This window comes from Maylandia zebra, linkage group LG3 (assembly GCF_041146795.1).
Source record: "Maylandia zebra isolate NMK-2024a linkage group LG3, Mzebra_GT3a, whole genome shotgun sequence".
Classification (NCBI taxonomy): Eukaryota; Metazoa; Chordata; class Actinopteri; order Cichliformes; family Cichlidae; genus Maylandia; species Maylandia zebra.
The window spans coordinates 599,441-619,963 of record NC_135169.1 but is presented as its reverse complement, the minus strand read 5'-3'; the positions used below and the strand labels follow the sequence as shown (position 1 = coordinate 619,963).

At 39.7% G+C, this 20,523-nt stretch overlaps 1 protein-coding gene and 2 long non-coding RNA genes across 5 annotated transcripts; all 3 read left to right on the top strand.

Moving 5' to 3' along the window:
- Window positions 1–4,995: 4,995 nt before the first annotated feature.
- On the top strand, window positions 4,996–8,173 carry LOC143416910 (uncharacterized). The gene is made up of 8 exons (XR_013097155.1): window positions 4,996–5,225; window positions 5,352–5,458; window positions 5,537–5,705; window positions 7,090–7,205; window positions 7,543–7,584; window positions 7,672–7,743; window positions 7,898–7,963; window positions 8,086–8,173. It is a non-coding gene; the product is annotated as an uncharacterized LOC143416910 (long non-coding RNA).
- A 271-nt stretch (window positions 8,174–8,444) lies between these two features.
- Window positions 8,445–9,049, top strand: LOC143416909 (uncharacterized). The gene is made up of 3 exons (XR_013097154.1): window positions 8,445–8,543; window positions 8,758–8,828; window positions 8,942–9,049. It is a non-coding gene; the product is annotated as an uncharacterized LOC143416909 (long non-coding RNA).
- Window positions 9,050–11,964: 2,915 nt separating this feature from the next.
- On the top strand, window positions 11,965–18,858 carry LOC105940519 (programmed cell death 1 ligand 1). 3 transcript variants are annotated; one of them, XR_001342289.3, is made up of 4 exons: window positions 11,965–12,067; window positions 12,419–12,478; window positions 13,863–14,201; window positions 15,916–18,858. XR_001342289.3 is itself a non-coding variant. In XM_014413049.4 (3 exons), exons 1-3 carry the CDS (start codon window positions 13,156–13,158, stop codon window positions 16,044–16,046), a joined length of 525 nt encoding a protein of 174 aa, XP_014268535.3. In that variant the 5' UTR covers window positions 12,785–13,155; the 3' UTR covers window positions 16,047–18,858. The 3 variants fall into 3 exon arrangements, 1 of the variants encoding a protein (XP_014268535.3); XR_001342288.3 differs by having other exon boundaries at window positions 11,986–12,288; XM_014413049.4 differs by lacking the exons at window positions 11,965–12,067; window positions 12,419–12,478 and adding an exon at window positions 12,785–13,210.
- Window positions 18,859–20,523: the final 1,665 nt, after the last annotated feature.

Below are 20,523 nucleotides of genomic sequence, written 5' to 3'. Positions count from 1 at the left end.
CCAGCATTATCTTATCAATTGCACATCAGGTTGTTTGTTCTCCAGTTGTTTCCGTCTTACTCTGAGCCACAGTGAAGATGATGTTCGCTGCAGCAAAGATATCAGTCATCACTCCAGTGCAAAGATTGCAGAAAGCTCTGCGTTTTCTGGCTTCCTTCTCAGACAGGTCAGTTAATTTTACCTTAGAGGTGCAGATTTCTCTGTCACGGCATCATGCTGCTTTCTCCACTTCAGCCTTCAGTCTCTCTGCAGCAGACTGAGAGATCAAACTGACATCTGAGTCTGTTCCTGTAAGCAGAAACAACAAAGTCCACAATGATGCATAAAATAAAATAAAGGTGTTTTTCTCTCAGTGTAATGTTTATATGGAAAAAGTCTCCACTTCAAACTAACTGAGATCAACATGTTCTGTAAAATTAGATGTAGAGTTGCTGAAATGTCCTGATTCTGTATAATCCGTTCATCTAAATGAGTTTGTCAAGTTCCTAAATACAAAATTCTGACACTTAAATTTCTCCAGCTGTTCCTCATTTGTTTAAATCCCACCAGCCCTCAGTCTTTCTGGCCTGCATGCTGCTTTGTTCACACTGCAGCCATCTTTACACTGAAAGGTCACCAGGTCAGAGGAAGTATGGCTGCTGAGGAGCTGCAGATCCCACTGGTGGATGACAGAGGAAGTGCAGGTTTGAGTTCATGGACAGCCTCTAACAGCCACCTCTCTTCCCTTCTGATGTGTTTCTTCACATTTGTCCTGCTGACATATTATACACCAGGCCATGGTGGATTTGGGCAGCAAGCGGACTCTGCTCCACAAAAACCTGGTTGGGCTGGGCGCAGTTCTCGAGGCAGAGTGGGTGGAGGTCAGATGTGTGCAGGGAGACATTTATAAATATCCCATAGTGCTGCAAATGCAAATTTGTATTAATGAAAGATAGGCTTCATCAACTGAGTTGTGACACGTGCACAGAAGAGTAGCACACACAATTCTTGGTGCCTAAAAGCTGCCGGACAACGATTTTCCTCATGATAACCCCTTGGAAAGGCATACGGGATATAATAAAACTCTGGAGTGAGTAAAGGCCTGATTTATTGACCGGGCAATCGAGCGGATGCACACTGTTGGCGTGCGTCCTGCCCGGAGTGTCTTTCTAAAAGCGCTTTTGCACCCCTACAAAAAAATGGAGGTTTGAACATGTTGGGATGGACCCCATCGGGCCGTTTCACTGGAATGCACACGTATCTTGAAGCAGTGCCCGTATGCACCATTTCAGCAAAGAGTCTGGTGCAGGCTCTGTTTCAGGTCATCTTCCAAGTTGTCAGCCTGAAACACACTGACTGACCAGGGCCCATCATTCATGTCTCGCACACATTAAAAAAAGTCTGCTTAAGGAAAGAGGTGAGTTGGAGCCAGAGGTGCCGAATTCTACCATTCCCACCTCCCTCCATTACAATAATGATCTGACATGGCGTAGAGAACAGACATTGCATTTGTTTGGCCAGAGTCACGTGACCAGTGACTTCTGAGGCTTCGTTTAGAACGTAACTGATTCAGTGGTTTTTAGGGAAGTGAACCATTTGTGGGATTTCTGGAGTGTTTTGATGGTGAGAGATAGCAAACCACTGATCATTCTACTGAGAGATATGGAGCCAGCGAGGAAGAGAGGAGGTTCTGTCATGTGGGAGTATTTTGAGTTGATGTTGGTCAGTGTTTCAGTTCAGTTCTTGTTGTTTACTTTTGTTTTGTGTTTATTTTATCTAAAAACATGAAAAACTTAAAATGTTAAAAATCTACTTTTCACATTAGAAACACTTCCACTTGACAAAACAATAACATAATAAAAACATGTGTATTTTTAAAATAATCTTAAAATGTTATTCTACAAAATGTGCAGCAATTTAATTTGTTTATTCTTGTTAGCTGATAGTCTGTGGGACCCAGAACGACTGTATAACTGCACTTCTACCACCTTGCATTTCTGTGCACTCCAGCCTCTTCTGTCCCGTGTGAGAGGATTTTCTTTAAAGCTGGAGAAATTATCTCCATGAAAAGAAACAGAGTCGGCCATCGCACAGTGAAACAAATCCTCTTCTTAAAAGAAATGAAACAGGCTTACCTTAAATGCATCGTGTTTTTACTTTGCAAGTTCAGAAGCCTTTTCCCTTTACAGTTTACAATCAATTCTACTCCAGGAAAAGGAACAGGAACAATTCTACCTCCAGGTCAAAAATTTGTATAAGAAAATTGGCCTAATATACATTATTTATAAACATACCTGTCCAGTGATTAATTGCATAAATACCTGGAGGCGGGACCTCAGAGCAGAAGCATGCTCCATGTGTTGTACATTATTATCTGTATTTTTCAATTATTGTATTTACCGAAATCAAGAAGTTAAGAAAGAGCACACCATGGTGAATGTTTAAACAAGGAAAGTTTATTCATCAAAATTATTTATTAAAGAAATGAACAACAATCTTTTTCACACACCCCAAAAATACATGTTCAAAGCAACACAATGGTGGCCCAATATCAAACAGAACTCCACTCTGAAGAGTCATAGTGAAGCAGTTCGTTTTTGTTTTGGTGTTTTTGTTGTAGATTCAAGCTGCTCTTCATATTTTTGGCCACCAGATGTCACCAGAGAGGGCTGTGTTTTAAAGCTTCTAGTAATGATCCCTTTTTCAACACAAGCTTCGTGCTTCAGGAAGCTTTATTTGGCCATCACTAGGTCAAAATAACAGAACTCTACTCAAAGCTGACAACAAACAATACTGATAACTCAAACAAACGGACCTAACTAAGAGACAAAGGGGAACCTTAAATAGTGGCTGATCAGCCCAAAAAAACACAAAAAGGGATAAAGCACACAAAACCTGATTTTACCACTGTGTGGCTGTAACTGCAGCCACACAGGAGGGCTGCTGGAAACACTTTGGTAATTTAGTAGCTGCTGCTGAATTTTCTGTCCATCGTTTCATTTTCTTAGTTTGGAACAATCATCATAATTTAGCTCTTCAGACGTTTATTTTGTAAAAACATCATAAAAAACACTCGAGTAAAAAAAAAAAGAATACATTGAAACTGAACTGGGAATAATGGTGTGTTCATCTTTGAATTACCATGGTAACTCAAAGATAAACTGTGTACAGCATCACTGACTGCAGACTCTTTGTCTCTGATTGCTTCTGTTGTCTTCCTTAGCAAAGTTCAGCTGAAGTCATTGTCGGCATTTAGAGGTGCATGCAGATCAGATCAACATTTTATATGATTTCCCTGAGATTATCCATCCACAGGAAAAAAGACTCAGTGAGTCTCATTTTCTGCACCAGTGAGTGTAGCACAATATTGTGTTTAACATGTTATAGAAAGGAAAAACAGCACTATAAAGAATATTTAAGTTGTTTTAATATTTTGTTATTTTACAAAAAAAAAAGCTTGTAATAACATTGAATGATTTAGTAGGCTAGACCTCACAATGTGACTGTGTAACCAGATTTGTGTCCCCACAACTAGGGATGGGCATTAATAAGATTTTCACGATTCGATTCGATTTTCGATTCTGTTTAACGATTCGATTCTTCATCGATTCTCTTATCAATTCTTTTTAAAAAAGGAGAACACTAAAGTCGATTAGCTTAGAACTTTGTTTTATATCTTCTCTTTGAACAAGATAGAAATTTAGGAGTAACATGGCCTTACAAACCTAACAGTGAGATCTTAAGAGATCCACAGCTCTTCGATGGGTGCTGCTCGGTGACATTCGTCTATCCTGAAAGGAGACGCTAGCGATAGACTGCAGCGAGAACTGCCGGTGTTCTGACAAAACGTCCTACCCATCAAGCTGCCCTACTTGTTGTTACTGCGCATGCGCACAATTCAAAACGGCCTTGTTTCCGGGGTAAATAGTACACGCCTATTATTTCATCCTACCCCGATCTTGTGCCGATCTCGTTGCTTTCGAAAAAAGGTTTGTATTATAAGTTTTGCTGCTCACTCGAAGTCATATTCCAAGTGTTTATTTTGTGCTTTTCAACTTCTGCAAACCTTCTCAATTTATTTTAGTCCTCCTGCAGTTACTGGACACCACGCTCCATTGTTATGTTGAATAAACGCTCCGTTGTTATGTCGAAGAAAGTACTACTGCACCGCATACTTGTTAATTGCGTGAAAACGTCGTGTAGTCGTTTTATTTACTGTATGGATTCCGAAGCCATGTTGAAATTGTCCGATTTTCTCCTTAGTTATGGAGAACAAATACGAGGAACTGCTCATGTTTCGGTCTGCTGGGTCCTACCCATCGGAATACGATAAGTCCCAGAGGCAAACCCTTAGGATATACGCCGCAAAATTCAGGCTGAAGGGTCAGTATTGTAATGTAAATAAACAACTAAAAGTAATTATTGGTTAAATACATGTTATAATTAATTTACATTTTTTTTAAATATAGGCGGAGTGCTCTCGTTTGGAAACAGGAGAGTGATAAAAACAAAAGAAGAAGCCATGGGACTATTCCAAGAGTTTCATTCAAGTCCCATCGGTGGACACACTGGTGTACTCAAGACTCGAACTGCAATTTGTTCCAGATTTTACTGGTATGGCATGTCGGTTGACATTGGGAATTGGGTATGTATTTTTAAAGTTGTTATTTATATATAGCATGTTAATAGTGCACCAATAGAATGCATAGTTATCCTGAAGACACGTACCAGATTTCAGGATGATGTACAGTAATTAACACTGTTTTGCCACTTGATCGAGTATTTTTATAGAACATTTGCAATTTTGTTGTTTAATTAATTGCGATTGTTGGGTAATATAAAGATCGTTCAATATGTTTTAAGGTCCTGGCTTGTGACCAGTGTCAAAAAATGGGAAAACCATTGGCTGCTGTGCAACCACTGCAGTGTAGTAATATCAGTAGCATTTTAGTAGAAAATAGTAATGTTATAATGTACATTACATATTAATGTGATTCTTTTATCATTGACAGGTGTCACATGTCTGGGAGCTAATCGGAATAGATCTAACTGGACCTCTTCCAAAAACGTCTAGTGGCTTCCAGTACATTATGACTGCAACAGACTATTTTTCAAAATGGGTTGAGGCTTTTCCATTAAAAAGCAAAAGTGCTGCTGAGGTAGCTCATCAGTTGTGCTCACTCATATATAGACATGGCTGCCCAAAACGAATTTTATCCGACCAAGGAAGAGAATTTGTTAACGAGGTAAGTGTTAAGTTTACTTTTCCATACCTCTTTAGGTAAATACTTGGCCACAGTGTGCCAAGTAGCTGCCAGGCTAAAGGTGTTGTGTGATTGTTTTTAAAAAACAATTTTCTTTTTTCTTTGAAGCTCAACTCAAGACTTTGCAGCTTAATGAAAATAGAAAGAAGTGTCACAGCAGCGTATCACCCTCAGACAAATGGCCTAGACGAAAAGACAAATGACAACATAAAAAGGTATGTTTTATTTGTATGTAACATTTCATTTGCTTTTAAGACACTGTCACTATTGTGTTTTTTTATGTCCACATGTAGAGCCCTGAGAAAATTAGTCAACAGTCAACAGAATGACTGGGATGTGTATCTGGATGCTACACTGTTTTCTTTGAGGTCCAAGGTCCACACCACAACCAAATACACACCATTCCGTTTAATGTATGGGAGAGAAGCTACATATCCTTCTGAAGTTCCTGTTGAAGTCCCAGTAAGTGTTATTAAGGAATTCTATTTATGCAACAACTATGATAATGCATAAATTAAATGTAATCTTAATTGGAAATTGTACATATTGATATTGGCTGCAGCTTTAATCTTCACTGCTTAACTTCTATATGCAAGATACATTTAAAAGATAAAGTGACTAGTTACTTCTTTATATTTGTATCTTTATGTAAAGTAATAAATCTTGAGGAGACCTTTAAGTATAATGTGTTCACCTATGGAAGTGTATCAAGAGTAAAAATGACTATACAAAAAATGATATGAGTCTATCTTTGTGGCTTTCTGTGCTCAAAGCTTTATAATAGTATATTTACTTTTAAACATGAGTTATTATAGTTAGATTTTTCAGTTCATGTGTCACATGCATTATTTGTCTTTATGATTTTAATTGTAATTTAAAATGTGAAAATTTTAGCTGTCCTCCATCATTCTCCCTGAGGAGTCGAGTTACGGTGACTTTGTATCTTCTACAAGAGACACACAAGAGCAAGTTAAAAAAACTGTAGAGGAAAATATGGCAAAGTCCCAAGACTTACAAAAGGAAGCCTATGCCAGACGAGTCCAGAAGAAGTCCAGAAACCTTGTGTACAGCGTTGGAGATGAAGTTCTTCTCTTGAACATGAGGAAACGTGGAAGGAAGGGAGGAAGGTTTGATCCAGATTTTTCAGGACCCTACACCATTCAAGACATCGCTGGCAAATGTGTGAGATTAAAAAACACGGAAGGAGCAACTTTAAAAAATCACTACAGCATTGACCATATCAAGCCGTACAGAAGAAGCCACCATGTAAATGTCAGTCAGACAGTGAACAGCAGCACAGACCTGAAGATGCCCCCCTGCCATCCTACTGCTAACCCTCAGTACCAGCAAAGTCCAGAGGATACCAGACCCTCTATTATTCATTATGCACCCAAAACGGCTGACAAAAGTTGTTGCTCCCGCAAGGAGTTTAATTCTGTTCCAGGACCGGAAACGCGTGAACAAGAACTTCCCTCCCAGACACAAAGCTTAGAAAATGAAGGTGGCATAGTGAACAACTCTTTTTGGCCCGTTGGTCATTTGTTGCCAGTTTGGCGTTGCAACATGATTGATCATTGCATGACTTTGTTTGCATTTTGCAGTCTTCAACTTATATTGGATGTAAAGAAACATGCAACGTGCACTGAGCTTGTGGAAGTCTGGAAATGGATCTGCCTGTCAGTAATTTTCTCTTTTGCCCACCCGCTGTACCTTTCCTATTTCTCTGCGTGACAATGCATGTTTATTGTGTTGACTTTTTTCCTGTTGTGGCCCGTTGGCCTTTACCCAGCTTTTCCACTAAAAATCTCAAGCATGCCTGAGCTAACTTATCATATTTTTCTTTTAGTAAAGAGGCTATGGCGTGCAAAGGATACTGGGCGCTTGGAGTCAGTTGTTGGACCATACAAGTTATTGGATTCCTCTTTACGAACACTGCAGGGGTCACGGTGGCTTTCTGATGAGGTAAGAGAACTTATCATTATTGATTCTGATTTTGAAGTGCTGCTCCTTCTGAAGCATCTGCAGTGCAGACACCATTAATAGTTTAAAATGTGCGGGTAGGTGGGGGGGTTTGTATTGCAAAACTCTGATAAGGTTTCACCCATTCACTTCAATAGGAAAAAATGTTATCAACCACAACACAGATGTTGTGACATCTGTGAGATCATAATACCCAGTTCCAGTATATGCAGAAAGAACCTTTATCAGCAATTATATTCCTTTCCAAGTTTTTGTGTACTCAAGCAGTTACTTCAGAACTTGTTGCTGCTGGTGTATAAACTCTGACTTTTCAAAACAGGTCATTGATGCATACCTGCACCGTGTCATTGAGAGACGAAAGGTAAGTAAGAAATGTTCTTTGCCCACTTATATTGAAATACAAAAAAATGTATTTACTGTTCTGTAACATTTTTGTATACTTCTACAGAATGCTGCACACCTGCTCTGTTCAGTAGTTGCAAGCTCATTGTTTTCTGGGCAGTTCAGATGCCTCACCAAGGTAAGTTGAAAGTTAAGAAGTGGTCCAAAAAGTTGACTCATTTCTATTTCTGAGGACAGAGTTCAGTTCCTTTAAACAACACTATATTTGAAAACACCCTGAGATGCATGGTACCTAAGTAAATCGAAATTACTCTGCACTTCCAATCCCACAGATGAAGTTCCCAGTTGAAGACATGTGGTTGTGCCCTGTGAACTTTGGTACGCACTGGATTCTTGTGGTATGTGTTCATGTAGTTATTAATTTCTTTGTGAAGCAGTTTCTTGCTGAAAGTGTTATTCTTAAATAGGTTTTCAGTGGCAAAAACTATAGTAATTTTTAATTTATTAACTTTTTCTTTAGATTGTCAACATTTCTGCACAGAAAATACTGCTCATAGACCCCATGGGGAATGAAGGTGTTTATGACAGGAAAATTCTGCGCAACTGGAGGTATGCATTATTACTGAGGTATTATTCTTAGATAAAACATTTCTTGTTTCATTACAAACATTTTTGTTCAACTAGGAATTTTCTGAGGATGAGAGGGCATGAAGACACCATGGAGTGGCAGTTACAGACTATGCAACACAACAAGCAAAAGGATTCCAGCAGTTGCAGAGTTTTGCTGTTAAAGGTAACCCTTATTCAAATGATTCCATTTATTGTTAGCTACAATTAGGAGTTTACATTATAATAATGAGAAATCTCAGTTTGCAGAACACTACCTTGCTTTTGGAGAGGTCAGTGAAGTATTAACCACTACAGAAGCAGTTGTGCTGGAGCGAATGCAGATAGCTTGCACCCTACTTGAACATCGAGGTAAGTCCAGTAAAGTCCTTATCACGTTAGAGTGTGTACTTCCAATTTAAATAGTGCTTTTCAAACACTTTCAGATAAGACCCTTCTTTAAGTCTAATTTAAAAAATTCAGGGGACTAATTTGCCATGAAGTATTTGTGGAACAAATTTACTATTATTTTTTAATTAATCAATAAATAATGTTTGATTAAAACCTAACCATGAATGTGTTTCAGGGAACGCTGAGGATTACTGCATTGTTTGCTCCATGTTAGATGCTGACGCTGACCGCAGCATGATTGAAATGGTAAAACAAAAGAAACACATAAGTCTTAGTATCATTACTTGTTAATCATGTTTAAAATGTTGACTAATAGTATTCACCAAACATAATATGAGCTATTTATTTTTCCTTTCCAGGTGCAGTGTGAATCTTGCCAAAGATGGGCACATTTTGCATGTGCAAAATATAAAGAGAGCAACCAAGAATATAAATGCAAAAAATGTAAGGAAAACACATAACAACTTCTAATAAAAAGAGCTGTCTTTCCCCCTCCATGTCTCTTTGCATTCTTTGTCAACATTAGATGATTGTGTGCAGGAAGCATGTTTTGATAGTGTGATTTGGCCATCTGAACATGCTACCTAAATAAATCCCAGCAGGAAGCATGTTCTTAATGTCCTAGCGAAATAACTCAAAGTTTTTAAGTGTGATTTGGCCATCTGAACGTCCTACCTATACGACGGAGCCATTAACTACGTAAGGTAGCAAATTCTGATAAGGTAGCACGGATTGATAGACAAGACCATAAATTTACGCTACGGTAGGATGTTTTGACAAGGTTTTGTCAGAACACCGGCATCTGAGCCAGCCAGACTCTGTCTGTCTCTCTCATCATGGTCACCTAAATGCACAGTAATGGCAGGTTTTGTAATAAGGCAGATCACGCTTAATATACACTGTTATATACACTATAATATGCACTGTTAGTTGATTATTTACCTGCCGCATTAACGGGAGAGGACGTGCAAACGTTACCGCTGCTGCTGGGCTGAGATTCACGAGGCCGGAGCGGAATTAAAAACACGACATTCATTTAAGGTTATCGCGTGTTTTGTGAGCAAATGCTTTTGCATATTCGTAGTGTTTCCTCCCTTAAATGAAATATCTACTTTGCAAGTATTGCAAGTTGCCCTGTTGTGATCCGTTCTCGTAAAGTATAACCAAACTTTTGAGCCTTTGAGCCGCTTAGGCGCCAAGTTTCCTGCCAGGTAAATGACGCTCCGCAACGTGGTGACGTCATTCGGGGCGACTGGAGTCGATAAGGGAATCGATTGCAAAAAAGGCAAACAATTCCAAAGAATTGAAACAGTGGGAACCGGTAGATTGTGAAGTAAAAAACATTGACTTTGATCATATAAATGCACACAAACACATCTCTACACACATATGCAAATGCATTATATCGCCTGAAAAAAATTAAGCTAACTGCACAGTGTGGCCTTGAGGCAACAAATGAAAATTAACAGTTTTACTGTATAAACAAATTTTAAAAAGTAGAACAAACAATCAAATATACTTCTTAACATATTCGTGCACACACAAGTATTGTTTATATTCTTTTTTTCACTATAAAGATGTAAAATAGTTTTTATATATATATATAGTTTCTTTATCTTACCTGCCAATGGAGATTTCTCTCATGTAGTGCAGCTTGCAGTCTTTTTCTAATTGTGTCATGAACTTCAACATTTTCCCTGATCACTGAGGCCTGTAGAGTCTTGTCCTTTTTTCTGTTTTGTGTTTGTACAGGAGGTCACGACCTTTTATTAATCAGACCAAGATGATCTAAATTCACAAACAGAGTGGGGCGTTGTCTCTGCACATCTGTTCAACCTGTTTTATGGAAACAAGTTCACTTCCTGTTGCTTTGTGTATCTACTCTGGTCAAAAGAATCCACGCTTCACGTCCACAATTCCTTTTTATTCCTCTCACAATCACGGCGCACCGTGAAAACTAGAAACAGCTAAGATGCTATCAATATGACATCCATCCCAGCCACTTACTTCTTTTCACAAAGTGCACAAGTATATAACACATAAACATGAGTACCAAATAAAGAAAACAAATAGAAAAACTATAACGATCTCAGACGCTCTTCTGCTGTTGTCATGGCAACCCACACACATATTTCAACGTCGGCTACATTCATCAAGATTTCTTACTCAGACATGTGATGGGCACTGCAGATATAAGACGTGTCTGTATAGACATAACATCAAAGGGAGATAACAGGAAGTTGGTCTGTGCTTACTTGGGGCACAGTGCAGTTTACCCACAGATTTGAACTTGTTGCTTTCTAAAGAACTGTTTTCATTTTTCAAAAAACTTTTCTTTGTGTGGAATAAAACTTCCAAAACTGTTTTTCCATCCTGATGATCAGAAGAGTGTTTGAGGGTCTCAGAGACCCTTCAGAACAACATTAAGTGTTAATGACCTCTTTTAGCTGTTTAGTGATTACAATCATGTGATTTCCAGGAAGTGCTGCAGCTGATGCATGCCCTCTCTCCCTGCGGACTATTTGCTGCTGCCTGTCTCTACATGTTTCCTCTGTGTGTGTTTCTGCTGCTTCTTTGTCCTCACTGTAAACAGATGTACTGAGAGACTCCTGCACTGATGTTTCATAGGAAAGTCCAAACAGCCTCACTGGTTCTCCATGAAGAACAAAGATCTGCTCTCTGTGGCTCCAACACAACTTAAAGACAATCAAAGGTGGACAAAGTTCTTCAGAACAGCTGTGCAGGAGGTCATGACCTTTGACTTTATTCATTAGAACAAGTTTATTTCAATTAACTGACAGACAGAGTGAAAGGTTTTCTCTACAGGTTCATTTCCTCTTACTTTAATTCGTCTGTCACTTTGCAATTGTGGTCGACTGTGGGTTGAATGGTTTTGCTAAGCAGATGTCTGCAAAACAGGAAGTCAAAGCAAAACGATCGACAGGTTAGTTCAGCTGGTTGTACACAGTCGAGTTCACCCACGCAGTATTTTAATTTACTATCTTTTCTAATTGCTTGTGTTGAATAAGCCTTCAGTAGGTTCCTTTTGACCTACAGAGAAAGCAGATGGATTATACCAACCTCACATTTTTTATCTTTATATGGATTTTTGTTGCATCCTGATGATTAGAAGAGTGTTTGAGGGTTTAACAGATTTCCTGAGAACAACAGTAAGTGTTTGCTGTCTTTTTCTAACATCATTTTCAGTGTTTTAGGTAAAAAGTTTCAGTTGTCATGGTTACAGTTTGGTTAACATCCACCCACAAAAATGTTTGAACAGAAAAACTGTTTCAAAACTGAGTGAGACTTCATTTAAAATGTCATTTCCTTTCTAGCGGACGTTAACCCTGTAAATCCTGAACCATGAAATCATTGCTCGATAATTTTATTGGTCGACGTCACTTCAACGTCACTTCCGTACGAGACGTTACACCGTTGAAGTGTGGAGTTAGACCGAGCGGCTGAACGACAGATCTGTTCTAACAGTCAGTGACTTTCAGCTTTATTTTAAACCTTAAATTTAAACTTGTGTCGTCAGATTTAAACTCAGGTTCAGTTATTCGGTGAAAATACCGACAGACTCAGACATTTAGGACAAACTAAGAGTCAGATCAGCAGCAGCAGAGACACGGAAATGTCTGCTGTAACTGCGTCACTCTGCTCCACGTTGCTGATGTTCGATGAGGCTTCATGTTTGTCTCTGCGGGTGAGATTTAACTGTTATAAAACAAACTGAGTGTCACTCTGGTTAAATTATTAATAATAATTCTCATAGAATTATTTTTATATTGACACATTAGACAAAGAAATCTAATGTGTGTTTTATTGTCTTTCAGATTTTCCACCCTGGTGACCACAGAGGCCTTCGAGGGTTCCAGACGTCCTTCAGAACAACAGTAAGTGTTTTCTTTCTTTTTCTAAAACTCACTTTTAGTCTTTTAAGCTAAAAGAAAAGCTAAAAAAAATCAGTTTGAAGGTTTCACTTTACAATTCACCTCCATAGAAAAGGAGGAAACTTAGCAGAAAACCTCAAATTCTAAAACTGATGAGTCTTTGTTCTTTAATCGGACAGCACTGGATGGAGTGGTGATTTCCACAGGCTACTGGTTTTGTAAACTGGTGCAAGTTGCTGCTGGTTCTCAGGTTAGTCAGAGTTGTGTCGCGGTGTTGTTTGATAAGCTGCTCGGAGCTGAAGCCTAAATCGCAGCAGGAAGAGGTGCAGCAGGATGTGAGCTCGAAACTTGCTGTGGGAAACAAACTCGGTGCAGAGACAAAAACTTCTGCTTCAAAGACAAAAACGGTTCATACATGACGACTGACACATGAAGCAGGTTCAGATTTTTCCTGCGAGGATGGTTCAAGAACAGAAAGAATAAAACTTTCTTTCGACTTCACCTCTTCTGGTGTGACGCGCTTGTTTCTACTCGACCCCGCAGTGCAGCGTACCAATCGTCACAACGTCACAACTTCCTTAAAACAAACGTTCCTGATCCAATTGCTTTCTTTCAGCCTAAATTTTAATCCCAGGACAGACTGAGACATTTAGAACAAACTAAGAGTCAGAACACCGGAAATGTCCGCTGTAATTACGTCATTCACTTTGATGTTTGCCGTGTTCGTCTCTGCAGGTGAGATTTAACTTTGCCATAAAACAGGAAGCTGCGTATTAAATATATTTCCCTGAGAGCAATTTTCATACTATTCATATTATCAGCACGCTTCACTGTATAAGTGTTTATACAAAACACAGCTACTGTCATGCACAGTTATACTGTTATGAATAATAAGGGTCAAATTTGGAGCTTTAGGTGGAGGAAGCTGAAGTTCAGGTGTAGCTGTGCAGTGTGGGGAAAGAGTGTCCTCTAAAAGAGTCCCATAATAACCAGTGTTGTGAGCTCCAGTAGATTTGTTTTCTTTGTGTTCAGGCTGTGATCAGGCTGCTGCTTCTGATGCTTTTCTGCTCTTTGTGGATTAAAGCAGCTACAATCTACAACATATAAGCAGGAGTGACAAATAATCCTAAAGAACATCATCTGCTTGAACTGGTGACTCTAACATCCTTCTAGAAACAAGTCCTGCATTTGGGCACTTATTATGAAGCATGACCTAAACTGAGAAACCATCCACCACTGTCAAATCCAAATGAGGATGTTGTCCCAGCTCATCAAATGTTTAAATTAAAAGTGATGTGTTGGTGTGTTTTTGTTTGTTTGGCTGCTGTAGAAGTGAACCGTTGTAATTTGACCTTTAACCTTTCTCCTGTGTTGTTTCCTCTTTCAGACCAGAAAACCATCACAGCTGAGTGTGGACAGGACGTGACTCTGACATGTCGAGCTCCAAACAGCATCAACAAGATCATAGTTGTAGAGTGGAGCCGAGCTGACCTGGAGCCACAACATGTCCTTTTGCAGCAGAATGGGCAGTTCGATCTAGAAAACCAGCATCCATCTTTTAAGAACAGAGTGGATCTGCAGGACAGACAGATGAAGGATGGAGACGCGTCTCTGATTCTGAAGGATGTGATGATTAATGACACTGGAACATACGACTGTCGTGTTCAGAGACAGAGAGAAAGTTTAAGTCTCATCACCAGTGTCTACCTGCATGCTGATCCTCCAGGTGAGTGAGTAGAGTTCAGTGTGTGTGTGATCAGAGGTGAAGCTGCTTCCTGGTTGCTGTTTACTGATTATAAGTTGGAAGTGATTATGTTGTTATCGCAGCTAGATATGATAGCCAGCTCTGCATCCTGCTTTTATTTTCTCTCCCTGTGCCGTCTGTTCCCAAACTCACCCACACAGCACATGGTGATTTTACAATCTCGGGTAGGATACTGTCCGTCCAAAGTCCAAGTTCCGGTGGTGGGCAATTTCTATTAGTTCCTAACAACTGAAAGTGATCAGTGTGTTGCAGGAAAATGTAAGAAAAAGGTATCAAATATACAAAAAAGGTGCGCAGTAGTCTGGAGTTCTGTGCCACTGCATACTACCATACGAACTGCCATCTTGTCCCACTAGTTTGCTTACAGAGCAAGTAGGTCCACGGAGGATGCCGGCATCAACACCTTTCACAGAGCACTGAGCCAAATGGAGATCAGGAAGAGTTATGTTAGGATTCAGATCCCCTCTGCCACCTGCTCTTTGATCACAGACTTCCTAAGCATCCTCAGTCAGTCTGACCGACCATCTGTAGGGGATCACACTCCTCAGCCTGTGTCATTTTTATCTTGAAAGGTGCTATACAAATAAACTTTTATTTACTTATTACTGAGGTGTTTCAGGCAACTGACTAGGATGCCTTGTGGGCGCCTCCTGGGTGAGGTGTTCTGGGCATGTCCCACAGGGAGGACGCCCCAGGGTAGAAATAGGACACGCTGGCGAGATAATATCCATCAGCTGGCGTGGGAATGCATTGGTGCTCTTCTGGAAAGGCTGGAGAAGGTGGCTGGGTCGGGGCTTTTCTGCTTAAGCTGCTGCCCCCGCACCCCAGCCCAGGATAAGTGGAAGAAAATGGATGGATTCTTGGAATCTGTCACCACCTTCAGGTTTCTGGGCACCCATAACTCCACTGATCTCACCTGGACACCAACTCCCAAGGCCCAGCAGCAACTGCACTTGCTCTTTGTCCTGAGAAAGAATAACCTGGACCAGAAGCTGCTGCTGGCCTTCTGCTGCTCCTCAGTGGAGAGTGTGTTCTCCTGCTGCCTGGGTGTTTGCTACACAGGGCCACAACTGAGAACAAGGCTGCACTGAGGGTAATTACCACTGCCCAAAAAGTCATTGTCTGCCCTCTGCAACCCCTGGGGATCATCACTAGATCCTCCTGTCTTAGGAAGACCAGGACCACCACAGGTGACCCTTTGTTCCCCGCCCACCACCTGTTTGACCCGCTGCCCTCTGGTTGACCCCTCAGGTCTATCAAGTCCCAAACCTCCAGACTCACTAACAGCTTCTTCCTCTCGGCCATTTGCACTGTTAACCAACACTGTCCCTCCACATCCCACTCTTGCAGACCCGTATCACCGATCTGAGCCATGGTCTGAGTACCTCCATCATCACGCAGGCAAACACACATGAACTCTATTTGGACAAAGTCTTTTCTTTGCACTACTTTAAAGCACTTTGCTGCAACTATGTTGTTCTCTAATATGTGCCTTTATCTTGTTGTTATAGATATTTCTCCTGTTTGCTATTTATTCCTGCTCTCAGCTATTTATATTTTATTCCAGCACATTTGGTTTTACGTGTTCAACGACTAAAAAGAGCTATTCTGTTCTGTTCTATTCCTGCTTGTTTCTTATGCTTGTTTTTTCTGAACATCTGTTTCTTACCTGCAGGTCAATCAGGATGGAAAGTCGGTGTGTCAGTGTCTGCTGTGCTTCTTGTTGTTGCTGTTGTTGGATTTTTGATCTACAGAAAACATAAACAACAGCAGAGGCAGCGTCCTGATGAACTGCAGCCTGTTTGAAATGTCTCAGAGTTTTTCTCCTGCTGCTGTTCAGACTCTGTGTTGTCAGTGAACATTGAGGTACAGACAGAGGATCTGATCATCCAGCAGACAGACATCACACACGCCCAGAGTTGGTTTGATGTTAAATCCCTCTGATTATCATCAAAGCTGTTCAGACTGTGTTAGTGTGTCTCTGTCTGTCAGACACTCTGTGAACTACAGAGACTCAAAAACTGTAAGGCAGAGATAAAGTCAGTACATAACAATAAGATATTAAATGAAATGATTCAGAGTTTTTATAAAATTTTATTTCAAACACATCTTATCTTGTCTGTTTGCCATGTCGATTGCACATCAGGTTCAGTTTGTTCTCCAGCTGTTTCCTTCTTACTTTGAGCCACAGTGAGTCTCACAGGATGAAGTAATGATATCAGTCATCACGCAAACATTTCAGAAAGCTGTGCTTTTTCCTTGTCCTCAGACACTTTGGTTTATTTACCTTAGAGGTGCAGATTTCTCTCTCACAACACCGCTCACACATCACTTCAGCCTGTGAAGTGATTTGTCTTATGTGGCAAATGTGTTTGTTCATTGTTTTACAAACAGTATTACTGAATGTTTTTCTTAATTCAGTCTTGATTCATTTGTTTTCTGTCTGTGGAGCTTTATTTACATTTGAAGTTTTCTGACTTGTTGAACCAGGTGTATGGGCTCAAATTGTGGTCATAAATATTTTGTACTTGTAAATCAGGATTTGTATGTGTAAAAAGAATTTGTGTGTGTGTGTGTGTGTGTGTGTGTGTGTGTGTGTGTGTGTGTGTGTGTGTGTGTGTGTGTGTGTAAAAAAGATTTGTGTGTGGATTTAGTCAAAAAATACGTGTGAAACTCTGCACTCAAGTTTCAAGTTACAAATACGAATATTGACCCCGTTTTTCTTCCTTTCATCTCATTGGCCAATGTCATGTCAATCACAAATTTAACTATCCAATCAAAGAACAGGTGGGTTTGGCTATTGAAGGGGTGCTTTATGGAGCTTCAGGTCCTAGAAGGGAATAAATGCCCTTATACATGCCAGCCCAGCGTTTCCCTTCATCACCACGAAGGAAAACAGTCTGTGGTGTCTAAGTTTGGTGATTTATGTGTCACAGGTTTACATGCTTAATACAGGGACTTCCACAGCCTTTTCAACAGGGCGGGGCAGTATTGTGGAAATGACAGTCTTCACTATTGGGGATGGTTACAAAGCTTTCTTCGTTGTGAATTAGCATACATGTTTTTATTGAACATTTAAAGAACCAGCAAAAAAAACAAACTCTTGTAGTTCACATAAAGTCAGAGATAGAAAAGACAAGAAGCAGGTGCATCTAGTACAGGTAGAGCTGCTGAAAACACCCACAGAGCCCAGCAGCCAGCAACAAATTCTGGATCCTTGGCTTTTAGTTAGCAGTTAGCATTAGCAGCACATCCTGCGTCCGATGTGAAAGGACCTTTATGCTGCGCACTGTGACTCACAGCAATGGTCCTGGGTCAGCCCTGACTTTGTGTTAAACTAATCCTAAAGTAATAATGGTATTTCTAACCACTGATATACCACAACTTTATCCTTTCAACAGCTGCTGAAAGTTAGGGGCCCTAACTGCTATCAGATATTTATATAGAGATCCTCCAGCTTCAAACTGTATCACCCTTCAAGGACCTGAAGCTCCATAAAGCGCCCCTCCGACAGCCAAACCCATCTGTTCTCTGATTGGATAGTTAAATTTGTGATTGACATTGGCCAATCAGATGAAAGGAAGAAAAACAGGGTCAAAATTTATACTTGTTACATGAAACTTGAGTGCAGAGTTTCACACGTATTTTTTGGCTAAGTCCACACACAAATTGTTTTTACACATACAAAGCCTGATTTACAAGTACAAAATATTTATGACCACAATTTGAGCCCATACAGGTGAAGCAGAGCTGATCTGACCTGGAATCAGTGCAAACAAACCACTGAGCAGGTCTGATCCAACCTCCTGCAGACTATGTGAACTACAGTGTTTGTTCATCTACATCTTCATCCAATGTTGTCAGGGAAACAAACAAACGTTTCCTGTTTTAGCATCTTAATCAACCAAAAAGTAATGTGACTTAGTTTTGTTAAAATTTCTGCTTTTGTTGTAAAGCAGTAAATTTGAAGTTTCATGGATAACAACAATAATTATACTTTAGCATTAAAAATATGTCTTAATCCACACATTAATAAAAGTTGCTGTTATGCTGCTAACCTGGGTCAAAGTGTATCCTGAGGTTTTAGGGTGTTTCAACCAAACAGTATCAAGTACGTGAGTTATGAGGATCCTTTTGTTACAACAAGCAAAGCTGTTTATTTGTTTTGAAATGTGCCCACACATTTGAAATGATTTGCACTGTTTTGCTTTTGAAGGAATGATGTATGAAACTCCATTTTTGTTTGTGGAATGTTTTGGTTTATATGATTTTTCTTGTGAATTTGTCGATTATTGAGTGAATGGATTAGTTGCTAAGTGCTAGAAAAGTGTTACAGTTATGCAAGACTCTGAAAATAGAGCTACGCAGCACTCTTTACAGCAAGCTGAATGCATCGCTCTCTCTTTCCCTCTAATCTCTTCCTCTCAGGTCTTGTGGTCCCTGTGCTATCTGTCATCCAAAGCACAGTTAGACTCGTGGACACTGTGTAACTGCTTTCTATGAGAGTGTCACATCTGTTCCCAGGATAACTTTGTAAGAAGCGCATAAATAAAACTCAGCTGTCTTTCACTGTGAATGCTTTTGCTTCCTTGCAAGTAAATAAATGCGTTGAAGCTCATTACTCTGAGTGTCTCACTTTATAAGAGAATTCTTCTAACAGTACCTTAATAACTTTGGTCTCACTGTTTATCCATTTTATTATACTTTCACAGAACTGGCTCTTGAGCCTGTGGGCTGCTTGCTGTCTGTAGCATCATCATGACACCTGTCCAGACTGTGTTAGTGTCACTCTGGGAGCTGCTGTGTCTGTTCATCGGCAGGATTTTCATGAAATTAGTTTAAAGGAAGAACAAAACTGTTGTTCATGAAGTTCAGTGTTCTCACTGATTCATGATATCCTAATCAGTGAGTGCGTTTGTTACAGAATAATTACAGATACTGAGCCAACTGACAACAGAAACACTTTATGTGATGATGAACGTATAAAATACTATGAATTATAGCTCAGCAGTACTCTATGTGATACTCATTGAGTTACAACAGACAAATGGATCATGAACACTGAGTGTTAGAGTGCAGTATCATAAAACCAAACACACAAATGTGTTAAATGTAGCTGCAGAGTCAGACGTTTCCTTTCTTGCATCAATGAAACTTTATTTGAGTCTTCAATCCCCCCTCTTTTGTTTATCCTTGTCGTTGTTGCATACTTTGAATGCAATTACCTAATACTTAAGATTTGCATATACTGGCACTCAATGTTTTTAATCATTATTCAGCTGATTAATGTGGCTATAAACGTTTTTGTTTAACCAGCTGATCTTGATGCTATGTGATGTAGAATCAGTCCAAAGCAACTTATGGACAGGCAGGAAGATAAGTAACAAAACATTCAAATAACTTTGAGACTGTCCCCGTGGGATGAGAATTAGTGTGAGAGTGCTAACTTATCAGCTAATGGTGATTATCTTTGTGTGTCATCCTCCACCCACAGACTGTACATAGACTCTGTACAAGACAGATAACCTCCATTTCTCAGTTTGTATGTCAGCACCTTTTTTTTTTTACTACACAAAATCTCCCAAAATCTCCTTCTGACTAAAAATGGGAAATATATGCATGCTGTATTTCATGAGCATCACTTTGATCTGTATTGTATGTCTTAAACTATGTAAAAAAAATTCTGTATGAATACATTTGCTGGGTTGACAGCTTTTGCAAGAGTAAGAGACTCTGGAAACCTAAAACTTGGCTGGTCTGTGGATCAGCAAAGTACAGACTGTAATCAAACTGTACTTTTACTGCTGACTGTGTTTATGAAATATATTCATTGTCTCTAGAATAAACAGCTTATAGTAGAAATATTACAGCCTGATCAGAAAGTAGAATGAACTCTGCAGTCAAAGAGTCCAGATCTCATTGTAACTCTGACTATATTTGAAATAAAGTAAACAACCATTTTATTATGAACAGTACATGCACAGCATGCCAAAAGAAACTCTGAAAGCATCACTGGTGATCTGCTTGTATCTGTGTTGGTATTCAAAGTGCAACATCTCCCTCTAGTGGCCAAATATAAACCATGTGTGAGGATGGTGTTAATGTAAAATGTGAATCATAGTGTTCCAGTCAGTCATCAGTGTGTCTCTGCACAGCTGTAATTAAAATGTGTTCAGAGGGCCTCAGTGTCTGAATGGTTCCAGTTCAGCTCCATAACAGCAGCGTCCCTGGTTTGATTCCTGTGTTTCAGCTCATATCTGCCTCTCTCACTGAGGGGGACGTC